Source organism: Dermacentor albipictus, chromosome 5, assembly GCF_038994185.2.
Source record: "Dermacentor albipictus isolate Rhodes 1998 colony chromosome 5, USDA_Dalb.pri_finalv2, whole genome shotgun sequence".
In the NCBI taxonomy this organism is placed as follows: domain Eukaryota; kingdom Metazoa; phylum Arthropoda; class Arachnida; order Ixodida; family Ixodidae; genus Dermacentor; species Dermacentor albipictus.
The window spans coordinates 36,770,901-36,798,393 of record NC_091825.1 but is presented as its reverse complement, the minus strand read 5'-3'; the positions used below and the strand labels follow the sequence as shown (position 1 = coordinate 36,798,393).

The 27,493-nt window shown below is 48.6% G+C and overlaps 1 protein-coding gene across 1 annotated transcript in view; it reads left to right on the top strand.

The window, feature by feature from the left end:
• LOC135909537 (venom metalloproteinase BumaMPs1-like) overlaps positions 1-27,493 on the top strand; it is a 119,340-nt gene that overhangs the window by 29,329 nt on the left and 62,518 nt on the right. Inside the window, exons 2-6 of the mRNA XM_065441519.1 lie at positions 982-1,175; positions 2,940-3,035; positions 3,107-3,233; positions 17,779-17,817; positions 17,896-18,020. Of these exons, the coding sequence (XP_065297591.1) occupies positions 982-1,175; positions 2,940-3,035; positions 3,107-3,233; positions 17,779-17,817; positions 17,896-18,020 (581 nt within the window). The remainder of the gene's footprint in view (positions 1-981; positions 1,176-2,939; positions 3,036-3,106; positions 3,234-17,778; positions 17,818-17,895; positions 18,021-27,493) is intronic.

Here is a 27,493-nt window from a genome sequence, read left to right as displayed (position 1 = left end):
ATGGATACGCTAATTACTGGAATTGCGACTTCTCCAATTTTTTTTCTAGAAAGCGTCGAACGTTAGCATTACCTGCTCGACCAGGAGAGCAATTCGGACACGACTGACGCGTTTAGCTGACTGAACGAGATAGTAAATACCCAAGGATAGGCACCACATGCAACACCTCGGCACTCCATTCATCAGCTACATGAGTGTAATGAACCAGAATGTGTCAGTGGGTGTAGCGCCTATTCGGAAGGCTGTTGTCTGTATTGTACTATATAGAATGGTGGTGTCTGCCTTCACACCTACATTTTAAGGGTGTTGTTTGTGTACACTCATATGAAAGGGTGTTTTCATTTTAATGGCCTGCCAATGGGGAAATTTTAATGAAGATTCTTTGCGTGGACTGTTGGTAAACACCTTACAAATCATTTACACTATTGTGGGTTTCGAAATCTTCTCAATGCAGTATCAAATTAACGCGGTATAAAAACGTAATAATTGAATGACACCGAACTGCACGAAGTTCCCGCAGAATTGGGTAAATATATTCGAAAAACGAGTTTAGAATAATTTGCGATAATTCTTGTAATTTTTCGACAAGAATGTCATTTTTCTGTGTTGCATTAGAACTTCAGCTGGAAATTATACGCAGTGTACAGCGAGAGAAGAAACATCCTCAGATTACGCGACGGATTGTGCCTCCCACGACAATATATTTTACTTGCTGCCAACAGCGTTCACCGATTTCCTTTATTGCTTAAAACAAGATGCAGCGCGTGTGGCACTTGCACAGCATATCATCGCCGAATTCTCTGGCTGAATGCAAGAACGCAGGATTATGTTGGTTTTTTATTGACACAGTTTATATTACTGCAAGTAACTTGCAATGATTTCGAAGCAACAGCCGAAAGCACACCACTTGAAACTTTTGTTTAAAAAACGAAAAAGAAGAACACCGATGTAAACTCTCTTTTCATCTGCCCTTATTTCTAGCTATCAGTAACCAGGCCCGATCCACAGTGGACAGCGTCACAGTTTATCCCGTCGTTTACGAAGAGAGAGAAGACAACCAAAGGAAAGTCGTAGCTTTTGAGCACAAGCAGCCCCTGGCATTAAAGAGAGCGTCCGTTTTGGCACCGAGGCTTCTGCTTCAGGACTACACCGGCAACGGAACCGGCGCGAAATACGTTAGTATTAACAAAAGTTGTTTAATTCCTTTCATCCAAACTATCCTAAGTTCGCCAATGGCTTACTCAACCGAAAAAGTGAAAAAATACAGTTGCTTGGTTGCAGATCCTAAAGAAAACTTTGCAAGAATTCCGTCGTAATTTTATGCTCATTCCGATGTCATATAAAGCATAGCATGATTCATAATAGTACTTTTCTTGGAAGCAGTAGTTATCGCTGTGGCTTTAAATGCGGTGTGTGTGAATTTCCGTATTTCGTGGTTATTTATTTTATTGTGGACACGTTTGCAAGACAACATCGGCATTGTCGGTCACGTCGTTCATGTTCAAGGCACATTCGCCCTATTGTGAACACCACCGCGCTGTCAAAGTGTCGATGGCGCAGGTGCGGACCACGTGCGTGGAGTGCTAGAAGGTCTCTCGAGATGCATAGTGATTTTAAGTGCGGAAGCCACGAAACCGAGTGGACGTGCTCTCACTCTCCCCTGCATCGGCTGGGCTGGGCACTCTGGCACTGCAGTAAAACCAGGGCAGCGTTTCGCCTCCTACTCCTAGCACGTGCGTTGCGCGAAATTACACTAGCATATCTGCTCTGCAGCTGTCTCCATAGTGCACCAAGCTGCGCAAATGGTTTTGAGTGGAACAGACACTACACGTCAAGCTAGGAGAGCTCATAGTGTCCCTTCTGTCTTATCTCGTGCACCGCTGATGTGCGACATCTGCGAATCCAGGGGCAGCGCTCCTCATCACGCCAGTGTTGCGAGACGCCTAATAGATGACGCCGGGCCGTGCGTGTTGTGTCGCACAAGTGCGTCGCCAGCGCGTAGATTTGGAACGGCGTCGCAGGAGCTTCGGTGCTACGCTAAACCTTGTCATCGCTTTGAATGCATCGTGATTCCAGTGAAACAGGTCAACGTTTTGCTTTGTACTAGGAGGTTTTCGTATGAGCTTTCGTCGCACGTGAACGCGTTAACCCGTACATTTAAAACGCCTATATATGATCATAAACTGCTCTAAAGCAAAACCAGGTATGTACATAAATTCCGCAACGGCATGCTTATAAATTTTAGAAGCAGAAAAATTTAGCATCGATCCTTGGGCAGGTCATTTATTTGATGAATGCTGCGTCTGATAATATATCTGGAACCCGAACATGTCAGCAACACAGTGATGTTGGTGAAAATTTGAGGTAAACAACATTCCATGAGTAGAGAATGAGTTTTCATAATGAGTTTTCCATTAGGAGGAAAACAATTTGTGGCTGGTGGAAAACAGTAAGCTCGTAGAGTCGGTAAACAAATGTGGCGCAAACTGGTGGTATAAAATGGCATGAAACACTTCGAAGGGCAAGTATTACTTCCATGGCCTCTTTTATACCAGTAAATAAATCTGCCTCGCAGCCTTAGTGTCCTGCATTCAATTTATAACCAATATACTCTATAAGCCACTGAAGTGGAAACCACACTTTAAAAGAAGTACTATACAAGTATACAACTCATAACGAATTATCCGAGCCATGTTTAATAAACTTTCACATGATTTACTCTAGCGTATCGCTCATGCCATTGCGCTCAGGCGGCTGCCTTGTCACTGCCAGTAAACACCACCATTAAATTCAATGGATGAAATTTTGGTGTTCTTGAACACTGCAATAACGGATACGAAATCGTTGTAAGTGACAGTCGGTAAAAATAAAAACTCTTCAAGTCAGGAAAAATGTGAGTGGCACCACGACAGCGGAATCAGCAAAATCTGTTGCTTCAGGTCAACGGAGCCTATTACGAGCGCCACCTCTATGAAAACGCTGCCCATGAAGCCGCTCTTTTGGTGAAGCCGCAAGGGAGAGGACGCTACCATATTGTGAGTGTTTGCCTTGACACCACCTGCTCAGTCGTAACAAAATCAGTTTCACGTTTTGTCCTCTCTCGCAGGCAGGTCTCATTAATTCGACGCATTTTATAGAACCACTCAGAAACCACATGGATTTCATGGGAAGAAATCCACATGTAATATCGCGGATTCCAGCCTCAAGAGACGACGCCTTCTACAAAATGATAAGTAAGCATATTTGAAGTTGACAAGAAAGAACGCATGATACTTCTTTTTATGAGTTTTGAGTGCGCAGAACTCTACCTCAAGGGCGGCTCATTAGCTCTGGGCTCATATACCCAACACACGTAATGAGGCAAGAATACTGTCAACAGCAGGGTTTGAACAGTCAAAACAGCAATCTACATGAGAACTGGCGGCCGGATCAAGTAGTGATCTCTCTAAAAATACTAAGAATCTCTAACAAGTAAAAATACTAAAAATCTAAGAATGCTGTTGACAGCATTCTTCCCTCATTCAATGAGTATTATATGTCACTTATGTTCACTACTGAATTTCCTGCGCAAAGCAATATCAGGTTTTTAGACTTGCGTTTCCATTTCAAATCTGAACACGTGTGTTCGGTATTTGAGCCCAGAGCTAATAAGCTGCCCTTGAGGTACAGTTATGCACACTCAAAACTCATAGAAAGAAGTATCGTACGTTCTTGTCATTCGCTCTCTCTAAGTCATGGGCTCACTTGCTGGATCAAGGCATTATTGAGCAAGTGGCTCATCTGGAAGCGGCGAACTATCCGAGGCACAACATTATCTTGGTTGTTGAAAGCCTGCATCGTCGAAAGAAGATAACTTCGCGTATGAGTGATGAGCAGAGAGCGGGTGACGAAAGAAAGAAGAAAGAACAAAGGGACAAACGAAAGGTGGCTGTAATTCCCTACTTTCATAAGGTTTCCCACAACCTAAAAAAGGTAGTGCAACGGTCTAGTGTAAACGTTGTTTATACAGCACCTAACAAACTCTTGAGGTTGAGGGCGTTGAGCTTTCCCACGAGGAAACAAAAGCCAGGTCGCGCTACTGCGCACAAGGATCCTTTTGTTGTATGCACTCGTAACGTGGTGTATAAGATTCCACTTTCGTTTGGGAAGTACTACGTGGGCCAGGCTGGCAGATGTTTACACGTGCGTATGGCGGAGCATAGTAATAAAGTGGAGAGCATCGCAATAAGTGGGCATCTGGCTGCCCATTGTAGAAAATGTGACGTGAAGGCACCATGCTACCCTCTCTTAAAACAAACTGCTGTCTATCGCCACAGGAATAGGATAACGAGGCAAGTTGTCGAAGCAGCTGAGATAACTAGCGCAGGGGACGATTGTGTTAGCACGCCGTCTATACTTTTATCTAAAAAAGAGCTTCAATTTTTAGGCATAGTAGTCACGTGACTGCTTACCTTTTCTTCCTTCCCTTCAGTGTGTCTCTTGCAGTGGCTTCCCATTGAGTATATATATGCTTACCAGCTGCAATAAATCAATTGTTGAAAGTTAGCGCTTGTCCCGTGTTCCTGCTTCGCCCTTGTGCCGTCTATTGCGCTATGTAGCCCAGTTTACAATTGAACTACCAACACGCCCAAACTTCTTCCCTGCTAAACCTGAACTTAATGGTTCAGATCCGGTTATGGGCTTACCTATTTTTCGGCTCGACGTTTACCTTCTCAGTATGTCGCTACACATAAGGTTCCCGGAATGTTGAAAGTTTAAAATATGACCCACGCTTAAAGCAGCATGAATAGATGCAACAAACTTGTAGCATCGGGTTCACGTTATCGCAAAGCACTGTTTTCTTATAAGAAAATGGTTGCTACGATGTTTTACCGGAATGATTTATTTACAGCACCTAAAGTAGGCCAATAAGGAGCATTCTTTTAACCGTGGGCACTGATGTCAGCAGTTTTGATTGAAAATTTTGGAGGTGATCTGTAATAATTCTAGCGCTAATTTGCTGGAAAAACTAAACCGGCGAAAATCTTTTTGTCTTCGACAGCGGAAATCAAAACCACATTTAAGTGCGCTTTTATGCTATTTAGTGGGCAAGCACCGTTTGAGTATACGTAGTTAGTAGCTAATGACTCTATGTAGCCATAGGTAATGAAAACTGAGGAATGAAGGGACATCTGGCACTGAAAGAGTAGTGCGCGAAAACTAAGCCGAATAAGTTGTGATGAAGCTGGAGACAGGTTTGAACATACTCGAGCATGTTTATTAAAATAAGGTTAGTGTGCAATAATGATAACATTTATTTGCAGCAGGTCCGACAGGATAAGAATTCTGTAAGAGTGAGCGACGTGCTTGTAGTAGATAGTGCAGCGAGGGGCTGCTAAGTATACGATTATTTATTAGGAAATTGGTGTACATGAAGGGACCACGTGGAGTTTTCCAGATTTCAGGTGGCATAGCGTATTGGTTTATTGCTAAAAAAATGGAAACGACGTCTATGTTGACCCATGCATTCAGAAAAAAAAATAAGAAGGCACATTTTTTTAATAGGAAAGAAGGAAAGTTCGACCAGAGCTAGTGCGCTCTAGTCTGCTACATAAGCGCACTAGCTCAGGTCGACCTATTGGTGTTGGCTACGTCTTCGTATGAGGTGTCTAATACTGGGTGCCTTTAAGATTATTGGTGTTTGTTAGTGAAATCATCATACGAACTGTCCAAGAATGAAAAAAAGCTTTTCGGTTTCGCCTCAAGGGTGAAGCATTGATAGCGATAGCATTGCGGACGCATTGCTCGGACGGTGTTCTGGCTAGCCCACGGTCCGAGACGATGCTGCTGTGCAACAGGAAAGGTCCCTCCTGCTTTGCAGAAGGAACAACACCCGGGCAGATACCAGGTCTCTCAGCAGGCTTAAGTAATTGGAAGCGCTTGCTGTGTCGCACTTCCGTGTTGCACTAGACGAGACTGAGTGGAAGGAAGGAAGGAAAACTTTATTTGGTCCTGCAAGTAGTGATAATTCATCACTAAGCGGGCCGCTCCCACGTCGAGACCGGAAGGCCAAGCCTCACGGCCACATCGTGAGCCTGCTGGACAGCCCAGAATTGTTCATCCAGGTCTGGGCTGCGAAGTGCAGCCTCCCACCTGGACGCATTCTTGATCGCCGAGTCTTCAATTATTTCGCAAGACCAGAGCATGTGTTCGAGCGTGGCTAAAGCACCACAATCTTGGCAGTAAGGCTCTGTATACGTCTCTGGATAAAACATGTTCAGTCTCCGTGGGCAAGGATAAGTACCAGTCTGTAGTAAGCGTAATGTGAGTGCCTGAGCCCTGTTTAGTTTAGGATGCGGCAAACTGTAAACCCTGCGATTAAGAAGGTAATACTTCGTGATTTCATTGTATGTGGAAGGGGAGTCTCTATTCTCGGGGAGTACCGCCACGCCGTTTCGCGGGGCAGAGCGGAGGGTAAGATCTCGCGCTGCCTCATGAGCGGACTCATTGAGATTCGGAGGGGCTCCCTCGATCATCCCAAGGTGAGCAGGGAACCAACATAAGTAGTGTTGAGAGATCTCACATGTCTGCATAATTTTAAAAGCAACCTTAGCCACCGTGCCCTTCTCAAAGGCCCTAACGGCCGACTTTGAATCGCTATATACAAAAGGCCTGCGCCTGTCAACCAAGGCGAGCGCAATAGCCGCTTGCTCCGCGACCTCTGGCCTATCAGTCCGAACGGTAGCAGCGTTAACGAGACTGCCCTCATTGTCCACGACAACTATGGTAAACACCTTTCTCTCCTCGTTGAAAGAAGCATCGATGAAGCCAACCTTCTGATTCTCATCACGAATGAGTCTCAGTAGGCAAGCTCCCCTTGCCTTTCTTCTACCAACATTTCGCTCCGGATGCATGTTCCTGGGAACAGGCTTGACGTGATACCGATTACGGGCCTTCACGGGAATAGCGACATGAAGCTGCGAAATCTTCTCCTGAGGAACCCCTAACTCTCTCAGAATCTGCCGACCCGTGCTAGCCGTAGAGAGACGCACCATCTGCGTCCTCTCCTGAGCCTCAGCTATCTCATCCAAGGTATTATGAATTCCCAGCTGGAGAAGTCGGTCGGTGCTGGTGCACATTGGCACTCCCAACACTTTCTTCGTGATCTTCCTAATCTGCGTGTCAAGCTTTTCCTTCTCCGATGGTTTCCACTTGTGCATGGCCGCCACATAAGTAAAGTGACACAATACAAATGCGTGCATAAGTCTAATGAGACTGTCCTCCTTGAGCCCCGTCTGCCTGTTGGCCACCCTCTTCACTAGGCGTACCGCATTTTCTGTCTTGGCAATGATCTTCTGGATCGTCAGCGTGTTGGCGCCGTTTGACTCAATAATCATCCCCAGAACCCTAATCTTATCTACCCTAGGTATGAGATTGCCATTTCTTGTACGAAGCTGAATGCTCAGCTGGTCCACGGGGATCCATCCCCTTGGCTTACGTCCCCATCTACTGGGACTGTACAGCAACAGCTCCGACTTAGAGGGGGAGCACCTTAACCCCGTCGGGTCCAAATAATTCTCAATTACATCTACTCCCTCCTGCAGAACACTTTCGACATAGCCCTCACTACCACCGGGACACCATATGGTCACGTCATCTGCATACATTTATTTATTTATTTATTTACACATACTGCAGCCCCTGCTGGGGCTATAGCAGGAGTGGATAATACAATACATGAAAGAAATACAATAGGCAACAAAGAAAGTTTAGGCGCAGTGATGAGGGAGTACAGACAAGAATTCATTTAATGGGAGAGAACAGTTGGTTCCTGGTAGCGAATTCCAGGCTTCAATTGTTTTAGGGAAAAAGCTATACTTAAAAGTATTAGTGCGTGCAAAAAATGGTGTAATGTTAAGCGCGTGATGTCTCCTACTAGAAGAGATTTTTGCAAAGGTGATATATTCATTACTGGAGAGGCGACAAGATGAGTGAATAATGCCATGAAAAAATTTTAAGGAATGAACGTGTCGCTGTTCGGCGAGAGATGTCAGGTTGAGTGAAGACATGACTGACGATGGCGAGAACTGGTGGTCATAACGTCGGTAGACAAATCTGATCGCTTTCCTTTGTATGGCCTCAACTCTGTCTATTTCGTACTGCTTGTAGGGATTCCAAACGATACTACCATACTCAAGTATAGGGCGAACAATAGTTTTATATAACAGTAATTTAGTGTCGCGCGGAGAATTAGACAGAGTACGACGTAAATAACCGAGTTTTTGTAGAGCTTTAGTCGTAATGGAATCAATGTGCTTTGACCAGGACAGGTTAGTGGTGAGCGCGAGACCAAGATATTTATATTCAGAAACCCGTTGAATTAAATTATCATTAAATCCGTAGCTGAAAAGGAACGGGTTAGCTTTATTAGAGAAGGACATAACGACAGTCTTACGGAAGTTAATATTCATTTGCCATGTTTCACACCATTTAGCAAATCTGAGGAATGATTCACTAAGGCGAACATGCTCAGAGGGAGATGAAATGATGTCATACAATACGCAGTCATCTGCATACATTCGAATTTTAGATGATATCTCGTGTGGCAAATCATTAATAAATAGTAAGAAAATGGTGTGCCTAATCCCCTCAATCTCCAAGAGCTTCTTGGTCAATCCGACCATGGCCAGATTGAACAATGTGGGCGAGATGACGGCCCCTTGAGGAGTGCCCCTGTCTCCAAGATTGAACATCTTTGACTCCAGCTCCGCAACCTTCAAGGTAGCCTTCCTGCCTGACAGGAAGGACCTGACATAGTCATGAAAGCGCGCGCCGAGGCCAAGATCCGAAATGGACTTAAGGATATAAGGGTGGCGAACGTTGTCAAAAGCCCTCTCCAGGTCCAGCCCTAGGATGGCCTTAACGCCCCTTCCATCTCCATCAATGACCTGATGCTTGATGAGCTTCATTGCGTCTTGAGTCGACAACCCAGCCCTAAAACCAATCATAGTGTGGGGGTAGACCTGGTTCTCCTCAAGGTACCTTGTAAGCCGATTAAGCACCGCATGCTCGGCTACCTTGCCCACACACGGAGTGAGCGAAATAGGCCTTAAGTTATCGATGCTCGGGACTTTGCCAGCCTTGGGAATCAGCACCGTGAGAGCTGTCTTCCACTGCTCCGGAACCACCCCGTCTCTCCACATAGCGTTAACCTCCCCGGTAAGGTACTTGATTGACCTATCGTCCAGATTTTTCAAAAGCTTGTTCGATATCCCGTCCGCTCCGGGAGCCGACTTGCTCTTAAGGTTATGCAAAACCGTGCGTACCTCTTCCACAGAAAAGTCCTCATCTAGGGAAAAGTTGTCCTCTCCCGTGTAGGCCTGCTCCGTTAGAAAAGCATCCGGGTCCGCAACAGGAAGGTATTTGTTGGCCAGCTTTTCAACCAGCTCTTCCTCTGAGGCAGACCCCACTGCTTCGTGTACAGCTCTAGCAAGGACGTGCCCCTGACTAACCCTCGTATTGGAGTCGTTCAGCAAATGCTTAAGCAAGCCCCACGACCTCCCGTTGCGCACCTGCTCGTCCACCGAGTTGCATACCTCATCCCACTGTTGCCTAGACAAAAGCTTACAGTGCTCCTCAATCAGCTTATTCAGCTCAGAAATCTTTTTGCGCAGCCTTCGATTAAGCCTCTGCTTCTTCCACCTAGCCAGCATAGACTGCTTGGCTTCAATCAGATGGGCCAGCCTGCTATCAATACTATCCACCTCCAAATCCGTAGTGATCTCCTTCGTAGCCTCCTTTACATCCTCCCTCACCTAGGTGACCCAATCCTCCAGGGACGGCCGGTACAGGCCTTCGAATACCTTCCCCCTTTCTCCTCTCTCCTCCCGGATCATCCGAAACTTATCCCAGTCTATAAACGTTAACGCCCTAGGGCGCCTACCCTCAACCTCAAAAACGACTTGGTTAATATAATGATCACTACCTAGGTCTTCGGCAAGATTGCACCAACTAGGCTTGGCTGCGTTTTTTACAAAGCAGAGGTCTGGGGTAGTATCCCTACACGTCGACGTCCCTATACGTGTCGGAAAGGCAGGGTCAGTGACCAGCGTAAGGTCAAACTCCGCAGCGTTCTGCCAAAGGTCTCTCCCTTTTACTGTGTCATGCTTGTAACCCCACACGTGATACGGAGCATTAAAATCCCCAGCCACGATCAGCGGATGGTCCCTGGCAAGCTTAGAAGCCTTCTGCAGAAGCAACTTGAATCTCTGCACCCTGTCCCTCGGGGCACTATACACGTTCAGAATAAACACGCTTTTCTTGTTGGAAACCATTGGCTTTAGTAAGCACCCTCGACGCTCAGGCCAGTGCACGCGCATCACGATCCCGGCTTCATGACCTCACCTCCGCCGTGCCCCCATCGTCACGGCTTCTACCCCAACGACACATTTACTTGAGCTGTGTAATTTTTTTCAGCAGAACTCTTTCCTCGCGTTCGTTGGCGTTTGCTGAAGGGCATCTTTACTGCAGCAACTTAGGACACATCCAAAAGAAAGAAAAAAGAACAAAAGATGGCGTCGTCTATTTGTCTTTCCTTTGTATGTCTCTTAATGTGTGGCAAAAACATATACTTACCACTAAACCAAGAGTGGGTGGGAAGGGGTTCCTCAGGACCCAATAAAGTTCTTTCCTCCTCCTCCTCCTCAGCTGCATAATTGCTTCGGCCACCAGGTATGTAGTCGTAGATGTGTAGCCGTCGTGGTCGCTGCATCCTCGTCATTCGCGCTTTCTGAGATGGCTGTCACCAAGATGTCATCGGCAGGCCATCGACGACATATTGTCGTGATGCACTGGTTGTTACAACGGCACATGATGCCGTTGTGGTCGTTTATTCGACGTCACTGCAGTTCGTCACCCAACTGCCAGCATTCCTTTGTCTTCTCGCATTCATCGTCATACAAGCTTCGTGAGAGAGCCGCTGTCATGCCATGTCCGTCATACACTTGTTCGCCACCACATTATCCTTCATGCTGTCATGTCATCGTCGTCATTCCCTCGTCGTCATGCATTCGTTGTCATACCATCACCGTGATGCCGTCGCGGTCGCCCATTCGTCGTGCTGTGTCATCACGAGGTCATTTAACCATCCGCTTTACTTCAGTAACAGCATCCCATTGTCACCATGCCATCCTTGTCATACCGCCTTCGCTATTCCATCAATGTCAGTCCTGCGTTATTGTATCATAATCATTCTGTAATCAATAAATCGTAATTATGACGTCGTAGACATGTCATAACACCCATGGCGTCGTCATCAGATGGTCGCTGTACTGCATGCGCTGTCGTACTACAGTGCTCGGGTCATCGTCGTCACTCTAGTTTCACCATTCGACTACCATCATGGACTTGTCGTCATACAGGCGTTGTGATACAGTCGTCGTCGAGCCATTGCTGCCATGCGCTCATCTTTATGTCATTGTGCTCATACCGTTGTCATGACATCGTCATTGTCACGGAATCGTATTGCACTCATCGTCATGCATTCATTGCCATACTGTCGTCTTGTTGCCGTGGCGTTCATTGTATCGTCGTCATTCCATTTTCGTTATCCGACTTTCGTCATGCAATGGTAGTCACGCCATTTCATCTTCCCAGAGTCGTTGTCATGCTGTTGATGCAATGCTGTCCTAACGCCTTTCTACCATCGTCATCTTTGTTTTTCTCACTACAGCATCATCTAATTGTGCTTATGCCATCGTAGGCATACCGCCTTCACGATCCATTCACGTAATTCTTTCTTCATTGTCATATCCTATTACACTGTTACGTGTGGAAAAACACAGATGAAAGAGGCTATATACAGGGTATTTACACTGGAGCCAGATCGCCTCGCCGACACTCGCCCGCGCCAAGGGCACAGACCCACTTCGTCGTCGTTCTCGCGGCGGCTCGTCCCTTGAGCATCGCGCGACGATATCGTAATACTACCCCCCGGTGGCAAAAGCGCCGTCGCGGTGCTGTTGAATACCCAAGGCGCGTGGAGATTAGTAGGGTTTGAGTCGGGCGACATGGACAATGTATCTGGTTGTCACAGTGGAGGACGTAGTGGGCGTGGCTAGAGCGATTTCGTAGGTGACGTTGCTTACTTGGCGAAGCACGTGATATGGGTCTGTGTAGCAGGAAAGCAGTTTTTCACAAAGGCCAACTTTACGCGTTGGTAACCAAAGGAACACGAGGGTGCCGGGCACAAAATGAACATCACGGTGACGGAGGTCGTTGCCTTGCTTTTGTTTGCCTTGAGAGATTTGTAGACGAGTGCGCGCAAGTTGGCAAGCATGGTCAGCATGGGCGATAGCATCACGGGCATAAGCCCTAGTTGAAGCTGTGGTGGACGGAAGCACAGTGTCCAGTGGCAGCGTCGGTTCACGGCCATACAAGAGGTAAAAAGGCGAAAAGCCAGCAGTTTCGAGACGGGAAGAGTTATACGCAAATGTAGTGTAAGGTAGAGCCTGGTCCCAGTCACGGTGGACGTCTGAAACTTATTTAGATAGCATGTCTGTAAGGGTGCGGTTGAAACGCTCAGTGAGGCCGTTCGTTTGAGGGTGGTAGGAGGTGGTAAACGTATGCTGCATTGAGCAGGCTCGCATGATGTCGTCAATGACTTTGGCTAAGAACGTACGGCCACGGTCTGTGGCCGTACGTTCATCAATAAATCAAAATGATATCATGCAGGAGAAAGTCCGCAACATCAGTTGCGCAACTGGTCGGAAGAGCGCGGGTTATGGGGTAGCGGGTAATGTAGTCCGCCGCGACTGCAACCCACTTGTTTCCTGATGTAGATTCCGTATATGGGCCGAGAAGGTCTAAGCCGACACGATGGAAGGGCTCGGCAGGGATGTCGAGCGGCTGCAGGTAACCAGTGGGGGACTGGGAAGGCTTCTTGCGTCGTCGGCAAAGTTCACAAGCGGCGAAGTAACGTCATACGGAACGGGCAAGGCCCGGTCAGAAAAACGGTGACGTACACGGTCATAGCTTCGACATACGACGAGGTGTTCGGCTGTTGGTGCGTGGTGGAGCTCTTCTAGAAGAGTTGAGCGGAGGTGCTTAAGTATGGCTAGTAGGAACTCAGAGCCGTCCGGATGAAGGTTACGGCGGTACAGAGTATCGTCGCGGAGGGCGAAGAGGCATAGAGTGGCGTCGGCCGGAGAGTGTTCAAAATGGTCGATGAGTGCTCTGATGTAGGCGTCACGACGTTGCTCGTCGGCGAAATGAAGCAGCTGCGACACAGAGAATACACAAGCAGCACTGGTACTATTGGAGGAGTCAGGGTCATCAACAGGGTAACGCGACAACCTATCAGCGTCTTGGTGCAGACCGCCAGACTTGTAGACCACGGAATATGAAAATTCTTGTAGCCTCAAAGCCCATCGACCAAGGCGGCCTGTAGGACCTTTTAGCGACGAGAGCCAGCAGAGAGCATGATGGTCAGTGACTACGGAAAAAAGGGTGATGGAAGGACGGAAGGACGGAACTACGGACGGAACGGCGCAGGTAAGGATGGAACTTCGCAACCGCCCAGGCTACATCAAGGCATTCTCGTTCCGTAATGGAATAGTTGCGCCCCGATGGTGTGAGGAGGCGGCTCGCATAAGCAATAACGCGATCGTGGCCACGCTGACGCTGGGCTAAGACGGCACCTACGCCATGACCGCTGGCATCTGTACGCAATTCTGTAGGGCCATCAGAGTCGAAGTGGGCGAAAATAGGTGGCGAGGAGAGAAGAGTGATGAGACGAGAGAAGGCGGCTGCTTCTGCATTACCCCACGAGAATTGTACGCCTTTCTTCAAAAGAGTAGTTAGGGGTTTAGTAATTGTCGCAAAATCTGGAACAAAACGACGAAAGTACGAGCATAGCCCCTACAAAACTTCGAACGTCTGCGGTGTCTTCGGAACCGGAAACTCTCTGACAGGGCGAGTTTTGTCGGGATCAGGCTGTACTCCGGAAGCGTCAACGAGATGCCCCAGAAGAGCAATTTGCTGGTGGTTAAAACGACATTTGGACGAGTTAAGTTGCAGCTTCGCCTTTCGAAATACATCAAGTATAGTTGAGCGACGTTCAAGGTGGGTGTCGAACGTTGGCGAGAAGATGATGACGTCGTCAAGGTAGCAGAGGCATGTGGACCATTTGAAACCTTGGAGCAAGGAGTCCATCACACGTTCGAAGGCGGCAGGGGCGTTGCATAATCCAAACGGCATTACTTTAAATTGGTATAGGCCATCAGGTGTGATGAACGCGGTTTTTTCTCTGTCCATATCGTCAACAGCAATCTGCCAGTATCCCGAACGAAGATCAATAGACGAGGAATAGCTGGAACCGTGCAGGCAGTCAAGAGCGTCGTCTATACGTGACAGCGGGTAGACGTCCTTTTTAGTAATGTTGTTCAGATGACGGTAGTCTACACAGATCGCCACGTGCCGTCCTTCGTCTTAACCAACACCACAGGTGACGCCCAGGGACTCGAAGAAGGCTCAATGATGTTTTTATCTAGCTTTTTGTAGACTTTGTTTTGAATTACTCGGCGTACCGACGCAGAAACTCGACACGGTGGTCTGTGAATAGGCGTAGCATCGCCAGTAAGAATCCGATGCTTGACAGCGAGCGTCTGGCCTAAAGGGTGATCGTTGAAGTCGAAAATATCTCTGTAGGACGATAATACTTAGTAAAGGTCTTCAGCCTGCGCAAAAGACAGGTCTGTCGCAACCATTTTCTGTATCTTGGCATCGGCGGCCGAGGCTGGCATGATGGGCCTGCTAAGGTCGCAAAAAGCAGTGGTCGATAAAGTTGCCACGTGATGGTTGCCGAGACAATCAACGTTGGCACGGCAAATATCTTGCGGTAGAATTTGCTTTGCCAATCCAAAGTTAAAGATAGGTATGAAATTGCGGTTCGCAATAATAGTAAGTATACTCTGAGGCACGTTAACGTCATACTGTAGTGGAATGTCGGGTAGAGGAGTGACGAGTTACTCGCCATCAGGGACTGGTGGGAAGACAAGATTTCAATATAGGCTATTGATTTTGATGGCAGGCGAATAAGGCCGGTGGGGCGTAGGCGGCACTAGGGTGTGTCAGAAGGTTCTGCGAGAATCGGCAACTCAAGGCGAAGGGTACTGGAAGAGCAGTCAATAAGAGCAGAATGCGCGGAAAGGAAATCGAGGCCGAGAATGAGGTCGGGGGGACAATGAGCAATCACGGTGAAGAGGACAGGAGTGTGGCGGCCGGCGATACTAACACGTGCCGTACACATGCCGATGATAGACACAGTACCGCCATTCGCAACGCGGACGATGCGTGCCAACGCTGTGGTGAAGAGCTTGTTCAGTCGTCGTCGGAAGGCAGCACTCATAATAGAAAGATGTGCACCTGTATCGATGAGTGTCGTGACAGGATACCCGTCAACGTCAACGTCAAGAAGGTTTTGGTTCGTGTGTAACGTGGGCAGAGGATTTGAGGGCGGGTGGACAACGCAGCTGCACCTCCAGAAGCTGCAGTGGCTAGTTTTCCGGCTGGATCCGGTAGGCGATAGGCGACGGAGGGAAGCGATGGGGTTAGGGCGAACGAGACTGATGGCGTCGAGGTGAGGGAGAGCGGCTGTAGCGAAGGTTCGGGGCAGGAGCATCAGCGGCAATGGGTTCATGGCGGGTGGCATAGGGAACATAGGGAACAGAAGGTCCAAAGGGGGGGGGGGGGCTTGAGCGGCGGTGTATATCCGAGTAGGTGGTGGCCATCAGTTGCAGCAGTGAAGAGCGACGTGGCCGATGCGACAGCAGTGGAAGCAGATCGGCCTGTCATCAGGGGTACGCCATTCGGACGGGTGGCGTCGAGATGTGGCAGAAAAGGACATCCGGGGACGAGGAGGGCTGCTAGAGAACTGGGGAACCGTGGGTGGAGACGATGAACACGCAATCAGCGCAATCATGGTTGCTGGTGGATCGGGAGGCGTCGCAGAGAAAGCTGGCAAACAGGCGGCCTCGAGCTCACCGCGAACAATACGGGTTATGTCGTCGCAGGGGGTGGTCTGACGTGGTCAAGCCACACATGTCAACGTAGCAGCAGTGTTGGGTGGCCGCGTGATGTGATATGTGATGCGGCGACTCTTAGCTTGTTCAAGGCGACGGCATTCTTTCATGATGGCGTCGATAGTCGAGACGTGGCTGAAAACAAGCAAATTGAAGGCATCGTCGGCGATGCCTTTTAGCACATGCGACACTTTATCTGCTTCAGACATCGTGTCGTCAGTTTTGCGGCAGAGAGCCAAGACGTCGAGGATGTATGAAACGTACGGCTCTGTAGATGTCTGAACACGAGACACAAGAGCCTTTCTTGCGGCGGCCTTGCGCCCAATGGGGTCGCCGAACAGCTCCCTGAGCTTGTCTTTGAAACTGTCCCAACTGTTTATCTCGTCGTCATGCGTTTGGTGCCACACGCGTGGGGTGCCGCCGAGATGAAAGATGACATTGGCGAGCATGATCATTGGATCCCGCCTGTTATTAGCACTGGCGTGTTCATAGAGCTTGATCCATTCTTCAAAGTCCTCTCTCTCCAGGCCAGAGAACACACCAGGGTCTCGATGTTGGGCAACCGTGATGATTGGAGCAGTCGGACAAGCCGACGCCGTTGCAGAGGCGGTCTCGTCACCGGGAGGCATGGTGACAAGCTCGATGTACCCACCACTCCGGAGTTCCGTGGTGAGGACGGCGATCGCTGACCTCCACCAGAATGTTACGTGTGGAAAAACACAGATGGAAGATGCTATATACAGGGTATATACATTGGAGCCAAACCGCCAGGCCGACACTCGCCCGCGCCAAGGGCACAGACCCACTTCGTCGTCGTTCTCGCGGCGGCTTGTCTTTTGAGCATCGCTCCATGATATCGTAATAATACCATCATTTGTACATCGTATTTAAGCCACCGTTACCATGCCATCGTCGTCATGCCACCCCACGTGCGCTGTCGTCGCCACTTAAGCTTCGCCATGCGGGTGTCCTCATGACATCATCTTCAGGCCAGCGTAGTTGTACACTCGTTTTTATCTCATTGTCCTCATGTTATTGTTGTGAAATCACGTCGTTATAACGTCGTGACAACTGAACGATTAACTGTCATCTCATTGTCGTCTAATCGCATTTGTCGTTCTGTCGACGTTCTTGCGTCGGTGCGATACAGTCGCGTTCATGGAGCCATGGTAATGGGCGACCTGTACACGCACGTGCCGGAGCGAAGCTGGATGATGCCGCAGTATGCCGCATATTAACGAAGCAACGGAAGTCTCGAAATTACCACCAGACATATTAAATAAACATGACATCAGATACTACTCGTCTCTACTTTGCTCGAAAGCTAATTGCATTAACGGGGACAGTTATTTTCGATGAGTTCTCAAAGATGAGTTCTGCCGTAATTTGTATTCGTGGCAGTTCATCAAATAACTGGAAAATTGGCTTCACAAACAAGCACCACTGACGAAGACGTTCAATTTACAGTGCAAAAAATATTTTCCCATGAATGTCTGCATGAATGAAATACACAGACACACAGCCATGTTTGTGCTCCAGTATGAATAACTTAATTGCTAACTGATCTACGACTTGCTTGTAGATATAAAGTACCCCTTCCATACATACAAATATGTAATTGGCAATACGAACGTTTCAAGCCTTTCGTAATTTTCTTATTTGCCCATTGTTTTTCTTCATATGCCCCATCAGTATATCTAATTCTCAATTTCTATTGCAGAAGTGAAATCTCGCACGAATGGAAATTTGTCCCTTCCAGGTTAGTATGAATCCTTGATACAAGTCCATATTCATCGCCGTTTCTGGCAATGAACTTATCACCCTCATTTCTTATCAGAAGCAAGAACGGAACCCTTTGGACTTGTCGTGGAGGTCGCTATCATTAGCGATTACTCTCATACGCGGGGTCTTCGACAGAAGTCGATCAAAGCTCTAGAATACATAATGACTTACATGTACAAGGTAAATATGCTTGTCCTAATGTTATTTTCATCTATTTTGCTTGTAAGATCGGAATACTCACGGTATTGCATGTGGATGTTGTGCTACATTTGCCAGAATTTTGAATTTTCAAGACTAGCTCCATAGAGCAATCGTCTCCCACCGACACTAGCTTTCATGCTCCTCTGCAGCAGCGAACTTACCGTGTTTCGGTGACCGAAAGGCGAGTTATTGGTGAGCTGTCGTAAGCATGTCGGTGTAAGACCGACATGTTCACTCGCGTTGTTTTTCAGCCACCAAGTAGCCCAGGGGCATCCTTGCTACATCCTTCTTTTTAGACATAAAGTTGGCTCAATCTCATTTTACATTGTTTATTGTCGTTTCAACAAGATCGTGCGAAAGGAACTCTATCCTTTACCGTGCATCGATGTATGGAAAAGCCAGTTTTTTACCCCATAAATTATCGCTCTGGATAAGCCAAGTACCTATGGCCGAGGCTGACCGCTGCAAGGCAGCATTTGTCACGCCGGAAAGCTTGTAAGAATTTTATGTAGTGTCTTTCGGCTTTTTAATGAACGGACCACATTTGACCAGATGATAGACATTAATTTTGCACGGCCTGAAGTGGCCATCGTGCCTCAGGTATTCAAACGATGTTGTCGTGTTCACGACCGATTTCCTGACACATCTCCAATGCCTGAAACAAGTTCTAACCTGCTTTACGCAATACGGCCTGCAGCTTAGTTTATTAAGTATTTTTAAGTGAAAATAAATATACATTTTGGGCCCTCTTGCGTTTAAACATGGCCAACGTCAGGATCCCGTTAGGTTAATGTGGGCAGATTTCTTATGCCAATGACACTCAAGGAAGTGCGTAGCTTCTTAAGCATGCGCTCCTATTTTCATCGTTTTGTGCAACCTTGAAGATGAGAGCATTGATGCGCGAGGAATCGACGGAGGGTAGCTGCCACTACCACGAGAGCAATTCTTATTTTAAAAGAACTCCGCGCTCTTTCCGCAATCGACACCATCGTAAAATCTGCCGCAAGAGCTATGCGTTTTGAACGCGATAGCGTTAAGGAGCTCGTTTCGCAGAAAAGCCGGTGTTGTCAGCGTCGGTAGAGTTGGCCGTGAGCGATAAATTGCGGAAGGCAATTCATAAATAAAACCACTTGCAAGATGGCCTTGGGTGGGAATCGAACCAGGGTCTCCGGAGTATGAGACGGAGACGCAATCACTCAGCCATAAATTATATGCTTCAAAGCAGGACAAACGCGCCTCTAGTGAATGCGGTGTTGCCTTAGAAACGTGCCGTAGAAAGTTATACTGCGGTGTATATCGGTAATTAGGAGCATGTAAATTACAGAAGTCGCAGTTAAACGTGTAGCGAAGTACGTTTCCGCTACATTTATTCTGCGCTTGCGGCAAACACAGAAGACCCCCTCCTCGCAATGTACGGCGCTGCCCCGACACCTGGAGCACCACTCGCCCGCTTCTAGAAGACGATCCCATCGAGGCGTCAGCCCCGTGATCGCATCCGCCTTCATGGCGCGTCGTGGCCCGGCTGTCCGTGCCAATCACGACGTTTAGCTCGCGCATATCATTTCCCCTTGTGAGACACCAAGTTCTTTGGTTCGTTCTGTTTGCTGAGGCACACGTTTCCTCTTTGTTTGATTCAAGAGCATGCCGAGCGAATGATTTGGCGGTGCGAACGGGGTGCGATAACGCTATCGTGTTTCACTCTTGAAGGCGAAGCTTATGCGTCCTCCAATTTTTTCTACCATTTGATTTAAAGTTCTGTAATCTATGGAGAAGCGGATATGATCGTCGTTTACCTAACGATAACCACGAAGACTACGCTCGGGATCTGGGGCAAATTATGATGTCTTGGCGAAGGAGACCGCATACCTTTCTTGTACTAACGCAATCTACTGCAGCGATAACATGGTGTCGTAGTTGCTGCCTCTGAGAGAGCGAACTAGTGGCGATGTAGTTGAGCTCCGTCCGTGACAGAATTTAACAGCGTAGGAAGAAGAGCGGAAATTGCACAGTAGCTGGATAATCTTGGAGTGATTAACATTATGCAATCTATTGGAAATACAGAGCTCTACAGGTTAGGAGGAAATGCACCAGAAGGGTTGAATACACTTAACGCACTGAGGTCGACGTGTGAAGACCTAAATATGCGACTGATGAAACGTTCAGAATACACAGAACAGAAATAAGTTGCAAGCGTGTTTGAACACTTGCAACTTGGCGGAAAGGGATGTATGAATCACAAGAGCTATCCGCATACCAAAAACTTTGCCGATCTCAAAAGCAATAATGCACACTATGAATGAAAAAATCAAGGCAGCTGAAGGGCTGTTAACGTATTCCTCGACGATGCGTCTGCTTAGATAGTGATTAATGGCATTGAACAGTTTGTCACACTAAGCCCAAATCTTTCAAGTTAACGCCGGCGCACTCAGTAGCAGAATAGAAACTTTCAGCCAGCCACAACTCCATGACAGTAGGATACAATGATGTCGAACTCAAGAGTGTAGGGATCTTTCGGTGTACTGTAGAGTTTCCTCACTGCTCTCTGCACGAACATCCCGCCTTGTGTCTTTTAGAGGCCCATACTGCCCTTCTTCTACTAACAGTTCAAGGGGCCAAATACACCTTGAAATGTTGGACTGCTCGACGAGAACTACGCCATCCTCTTTTAGGTCACTTGCATTCTGAACTTCTCCTTTCCGCGCAGCACTAACCTGCGCAAGTTTCACTGCGAAAGCATGCCATGTCCCAGTGCGCTAAATCCGGCATTGCAGGCGGAGGGAAGAGGGAATGGTGGCACCGAAAATGGCCCACAGCAAAGCGATTTTTCTATTTTCTCAGGGACGTTCCAGCCCAGAAAGTAAATGATGCCCTTGAGAATAAAGTCCGGCTAATTTTAGGAATTGGACCCGGGTCTCCGGGTTGCGAGATAAGCACGCTTGCCCGACGCCACGGCGGCTCCATGGTTCTCGCTAACTAAATGAGTACCTAGTGCATGCGTCACTGCGCACGTCACGTAGCAGCTATCTGGCTGACTAAACCTGGGGCATAGTTCGAGCGTCGTTGGGCACGGGACGGCGCAGCCAATGGTTTTTAGGTGGTGGTGTATAAAATGAGTGTATAAAATAAAAAGTCTAAAGGTGTTTATTTGGCAGAGCTCGGGAGCGGCGCAACGTCGACGGGCAGGGCAGTCAGAGCTTCCAAGCACGAGAGCCGTTGCTGAGCAGGAGCGCTCGACCCACTAGCGTTTAGAGCCAGTAGCGCTGAACCGACTAGCGTCTCTTCTACAATCTCTTCGCTACAACCACCCCCCGGGAGCGAGAAGGGAGCCGTCCGGCGACCTAACAGCTCGTCACGATGAGCGGGTCGTAGTAAGGCTTTAAACGGTCGACATGGACAATGTCTCGTCCCCGGCGGCGCATGTCTTCAGATGGCTCAACTGGTTCGATGACATAGTTTACAGGAGATGCGCGTTCGAGAACACTGGCATCTGTGTGTACCTCAATAGGTGCCGTTGGATCGTAGTGGCACAAAATGGGGGGAGACGTCAGCAAACGACGGAGCTTAGTGAACGCCTCGTCGCACTCGGACGACCACGAATGGAGAGGTCCGTTGCTGCCAAGGAGCTTCGTCAGGGGTGATATGACGGCGGCGAAATTGCGAATGAAGCGCCGGAAGTAGGAACACAAACCTACAAAACTGCGCAATTCTTTGACGGACGTCGGTTTAGGAAATTCAGCTACGGCACGAAGTTTGGCTGGATCGGGGAGGATTCCATCCTTCGAGACGACATAGCCTAGTACCATAAGCTGCCGCGCTGCAAATCGGCACTTCTTTAGGTTCAGTTGAAGGCCAGCGTTCGCTAAGCAAGTCAAAACATGCCGTAGGCGTTGAAGGTGCGTGGTGAAGTCAGAGGCAAAAACAACAACGTCGTCGAGATAACACAAGCACGTATGCCACTTCAAACAGCGGAGGACTGTGTCCATCATGCGTTCAAAAGTTGCTGGCGCATTACAAAGTCCAAACGGCATGATGTTAAATTCGTATAAGCCGTCGGGTGTGACAAAGGCTGTCTTCGGCCTATCGACGTCAGCCATGGGTACTTGCCAATAGCCGGAGCGTTAATCTAGAGATGAAAAGAATTCTGCTCCTTGTAGGCTATCGATGGCGTCATCAATTCGCGGCAGCGGGTATACATCTTTGCGAGTGATCTTGTTCAGGCGGTGATAGTCTACACAGAACCGTATCGAGCCGTCTTTTTTCGTAACAAGGACGACAGGGGATGCCCATGGACTGTTCGAGGGTCGGATCACTTCGCGGCGAAGCATATCGTTCACTTGCTCATTAATTACACGACGTTCCGTCGCAGAGACGCGATATGGTCGTTGCCGCAATGGTGGTTGGGAGCCAGTGTCAATATGGTGCGTGACAGCAGACGCCCGGCCCAAGGAAGGTTGCTCGACATCAAAAGAAGAACGAAATTCTTCTAAGATGCGCAGAAGCTGCGAACGCTGAGGTGGGGTGAGGCCATCGGCAATAGATGAATCGAACACACCTGTGGGCAAAGGGTCGGACGTCGACAGAGAACCGAGCGTGTTGTAACTGGCGCAGAACGTGTCTTCGGGAACATCCGTAATTTGTACGGCGTCGAGCACTTCTACGTGGCCAAGACATTCGCCTTGAAGCAGCATCACAGGGTATGAGAAGGGGTTACATTCAAAAATAGCTGTGGAGCCCTGTTTGACGTTCACAGTCGCAAAAGGCAGCAGCAGACGTTTTCGAGTGTAAAAGCGGCCCGACGGAGAAAGTAGTGCGATGGCGTCAGAGAGGCTGCTGCACTGCATTGACACAATCACTGACGAGTTGGCAGGAACGTTTGTGTCGTGCCTGACGAGTAGTTTGTTCGCAAAAGGAGCATTATCGGCAAGCGTCATATCTGCTATCTGCGACAGTTCTAGTTCGGCCCGTGCGCAATGAATGACGGCATCGTGGCGGGCGAGAAAGTCCCACCCCAGGATAACTTCGTGGGAGCACGAGGAAATCACAATAAATTCGACGGCGTATACAACGTCCTCGATGAGAACACGAGTGGTGCACGCCGCAATCGGGTGAATACGCTGTGCGCCTGCTGTGCAGAGGGAGAATCCACCAATGGGCGTCGTAACCTTTCGAAGGAAGCGACAAAGCTTTGCGTCCATAACTGATACAGCGGCTCCGGTATCCACGAGGGCAGATGTGCGCACACCGTCAACTAACACGTCTATCACATTGGCCGGGCTACGTTGAGGACTTCCGCGTTTCGACGGCGTCGCAGCCCTTGCCTCATGGACTGCGACGATTAGTTTTCCTCATCCCGAGCTTCGGGACGAGGCCGCATCGGTGATGGGGAGCGTCGGCGTGGAGAAGTTGAGCGGCGGATGTTAGCGGACCGGCGGAATGGTGGTGACGCAGCCCGAGGTTCGTCATCGTAATAAGGGCGCGGAGAACTCGCCATAGAACTTGGCCCATAAGGTGTAGCGCTAGGCGACTGCACGCGACTACAGTAGCGTGCGACGTGGCCTGCATAGCCGCACGCAAAACATATTGGTCGATTGTCCGCTGTACGCCACCGAGTCGTTGCGGCAGGTCCCATCCATGTGGAAGGACGCGTTGGACGTGGCGCCTGGTGAAGTGATTGCATAGCCGGCTGTTGTCGGGGCATAGCGAGGACTTCGGCGTACGTGAGAGGTCCCCGTTGAGGGAGTTGTTGAGGCTGGGTGACGACTTCCGCGTAGCTGAGTGGCACAGCCGTCGGCATCTGTTGGGGCCTGGCCATGACTTCGGCGTAGCTGTGAGGCGCAGCCGCAGGAACACGCTGGTGGTGCTCAGGCAAAACCTCGTGCAGTTCTTGCGCTACGACGCGGCGAAGCGGAGGCGCAAAACTTGGCGTAGGCGCGTGTACCGAATGCGGCTGTGCAAAATCCATCAACTAGAGTTGCCGAGCAACTTCCTCGCGGACGAACGCCTTCATTTCTGCGAGCAACGCTGCCTGGTTGGACATGGCAGACAAACCAGCGAGGTGTTCGTCACGCGGTAGAGATCGACGGGTCAGTGACCGCTGCCTGCGGAGTTCTTCATAGCTCTGGCACAGTGTGACAATTTCAGCCACAGAGCGTGGACTTTTGGCCAGCAACATGTTAAAGGCGTCGTCTTCTATGCCCTTCAGTATGTTTCGGATGCGATCAGACTCCGCCATGGTCGAATCGACTTTCCTGCATAGATCCAGGACATCTTCGATATAGCTGGTGAACGTTTCGCCTGGCTGTTGAGCTCGTTCTCGCAAACGTTGCTCGGCACGCAGCTTGCGAACAGCAGGGCGCCCAAACACATCGGCGAGGGAAGTCTTAAATTCCGACCATGTCTGGAACTCTGCTTGGTGGTTGTTATACCACAGGCTGGCCACTCCAGCGAGGTAGAACAGAACATGGCTCAGTTTGGCTGCTTCATCCCACTTGTTATGGTCGCCTACTCTGTCGTACGCCGTGAGCCATTCGTCCACGTCAGTGTCATCCGCTCCAGTGTAGATAGGAGGTTCGCGATGACGAGGCACCCCGGGACACGCAGTGGGTGCAGGAGGAGGCGTTTGCTGGGAGGCGTCTTGGGGCATGGTAGATGGTAAGGTACGGGACCGGAGTTCCAGGATGATCGTCTGAAGTTACCCCGCACCTCCACCAATTCTAAAGGTGTTTATTTGGCAGAGCTCGGGAGCGGCGCAACGTCGACGGGCAGGGCAGTCAGAGCCTCCAAGCACGAGAGCCGTTGCTGAGCAGGAGCGCTCGACCCACTAGCGTTTAGAGCCAGTAGCGCTGAACCCACTAGCGTCTCTTCTACAATCTCTTCGCTACAAAAGCATTAATGTCTAACTGAATACAGATGAGTGGCCCTTCGAGTTCTAAACTCCTCGCGGGAAAGCCAGTGCGTTGAGATGCTTGCCGCGTCTTGATTTGCCCTTACCAAAGTGCAGTTGAAACGCAGACTAGAGCTTGCGTGGACAAGGAACGCACAGAAAAAATGGCAGCAATTCCAATCTGTGAATGTGGGCTGCGAGAGGAGCCGTAAAACAAATTGGCTGTTGCTTAGCTCAGCTAACCCTGGATGTTCAAAGCTAAAGCTTAGTTTAACCTAGTTAAGCCTTGGTTTGACTTGGTTAACCTTTAATTTAGCTGTAATTATTATACTTAGGTATACAGTCATCGTTAAGCCAGGTGTGACGACTGTGCCGAGGTCGGTGGCTAAACATGACTATGATTAGGCTTGGCTAGACACGCATAGTACGACGGTGTGTCGCCTTTCGTGCGACAGTGTTAGACGTGCAAAGAGACGCCGCGAACATGCGCAGCGTCGAAGCGCGAGCGGACAGGGCGCGAACGCGGTCGCTACATTCATCTCGACGGTGCGACGCCTCTTGCATTCCGCACCCTCTCCTGCGAAGCCGCTCACCGGCCGACATCCACGAGGTTTATTTATTTCAAATATTGCAGACCATGTGGGCCCTGGCAGGAGGGGCGTAGCCAATCATATTACAAAACAATGGCAAGCAGGTTGAAACAATATTAGCAGTTAAACTAAAACAAGCAATCAAAACAATCAAATAGCGACAAGCATCGAAAAACCAAACCAAAATTTCATGAAACAAAGAGGTGACCTTCCAACTGTGTCGCAATATTACTAGTCGGAAAAACATTACACAGTAAGGCATTCCAATCAGATACAGTTCTGGGGAAAATCTATTTTTATATGTCTCTGTGCAAGCGAAAATTGGTGCAAGTGAATGTTCTTGCGTATGTCTGGTCCTCCTTATAAAATGAGCTTGGACACAATTAGGCAATTTCGTTTTTATTTTTCCTTGCAGGCAATAGTTAAGAAAGATGAGGCGACTAACTTTCCGTCTGAGTTCTAAAGCGTGTATGTTGTGCTGTTTCATTAGCATGGATGGTGAACCATGTCTTTTATATTTGCCAAAAATAAACCGTATAGCTTTTCTTTGTACACACTCGAGTTGTACGATGCCCTATTCATTGTGCGGATCCCTACTATCACCGCGTATTCAAGTTTAGCTCTTACGCAGTTTTCATATGCAAGCTGTTTTGTACTAGCAGGAGCAGTCCTAAGTTTTGGTAGTGGTCAGAGGCTGCGTCGCTACCACGGCTCAAAGCGTCCCGCTCTCGCGCAACGCTCAGAGGAGACCCGGGGCGGCTTGTGCAAACATTTATTAACGAAAACTATAACGAATTTAAGAACGCATTCCTGAATGTTCTATAGACAGCGCCTAGTCGGCAAAAAAACGCGATCCTAAATTCATTATTATTTTCGTTATTAAATGTTCGTGCAACCTGCCCCCGCCTTCACTCTCATCCATGGCCAAGCCATAGATTAAAGAACCAACTTAGAGAAGGGAAATTGTACCTTCCGCAGTGGTTCGAAAATAAGCAGCGGCAGCGCATGGAACTTGCTTAGGTGGACGCCAGAGGACGTAGCTCAATTCGGAAGCGGAAGTGCACTTTTTTTTAAGAGCAAAATCCAATATGGCCGTTTCTTGCCGGTCGCGTACGCTGGTACGCGCCGTGCTTGCTCTGCCGGCTATGCGGCGTGCCTCAATGCCTTCGCTGCCGCGTAGCTGGTGCGTTCTAATTGCCAAGAGCCTCTACTGATGCCCATACAAACAAGCCACAAGTGAGTGAACAGAACGTGCGACTTTATTGGCTGAAGACAAGCAGTGTACATTCTCGTGCAATAGCAGAAATAAAATTTGCATGTCGAGATACTTTTATTTATTTATTTAGCAAATACTGCCGGCCTGGATTACAAGCCTTAGGCAGGAGTGGGGTACATAAGTAACAGGAACAAAGAAATCGTACATTGCAACAAAACAACGAGACTCGGCTGGAGTGCAAAACACAGTAGAATCAAAAAAACAAAACACTCGATTCAAAACGAATTGCATGTGTGCCCTATTGTTCACTCAGGGCTTGTAAAAACAAGATAACCGTTTCGGAACTGACCACGTTTCCAGGCAGATCGTTCCATTGAACAATGGTGCGGGGAAAAATGAGTATTTAAAAACATTTGTTTTGCACGAAATTGCGCCGACTTTTTTGGAATGATAGGAACGCGTAGGGCGGTGGGAAATGGGCTCAACTAGAATGCCTTCCTCTAGTTTTATTGTATTATGACAATATAAGTAAAATAATTTTAGTCGTTCGCGGTGACGTCGGATGTCCAACTGTTCGAGTCCTGCGGTGTGCAGCAGGGCTGTTGGGCTTATACTCCAGCTGTAACAATTAAATATGAACCTGACTGCCTTGCGTTGGACATTTTCTAGTTTCACTTTGTTGCTTTCGGTCCAGGGATCCCATACTGCCGCAGCATATTCTAATAGCGGTCGTACATAGGTTTTATAGGCTAAAAGCTTTATT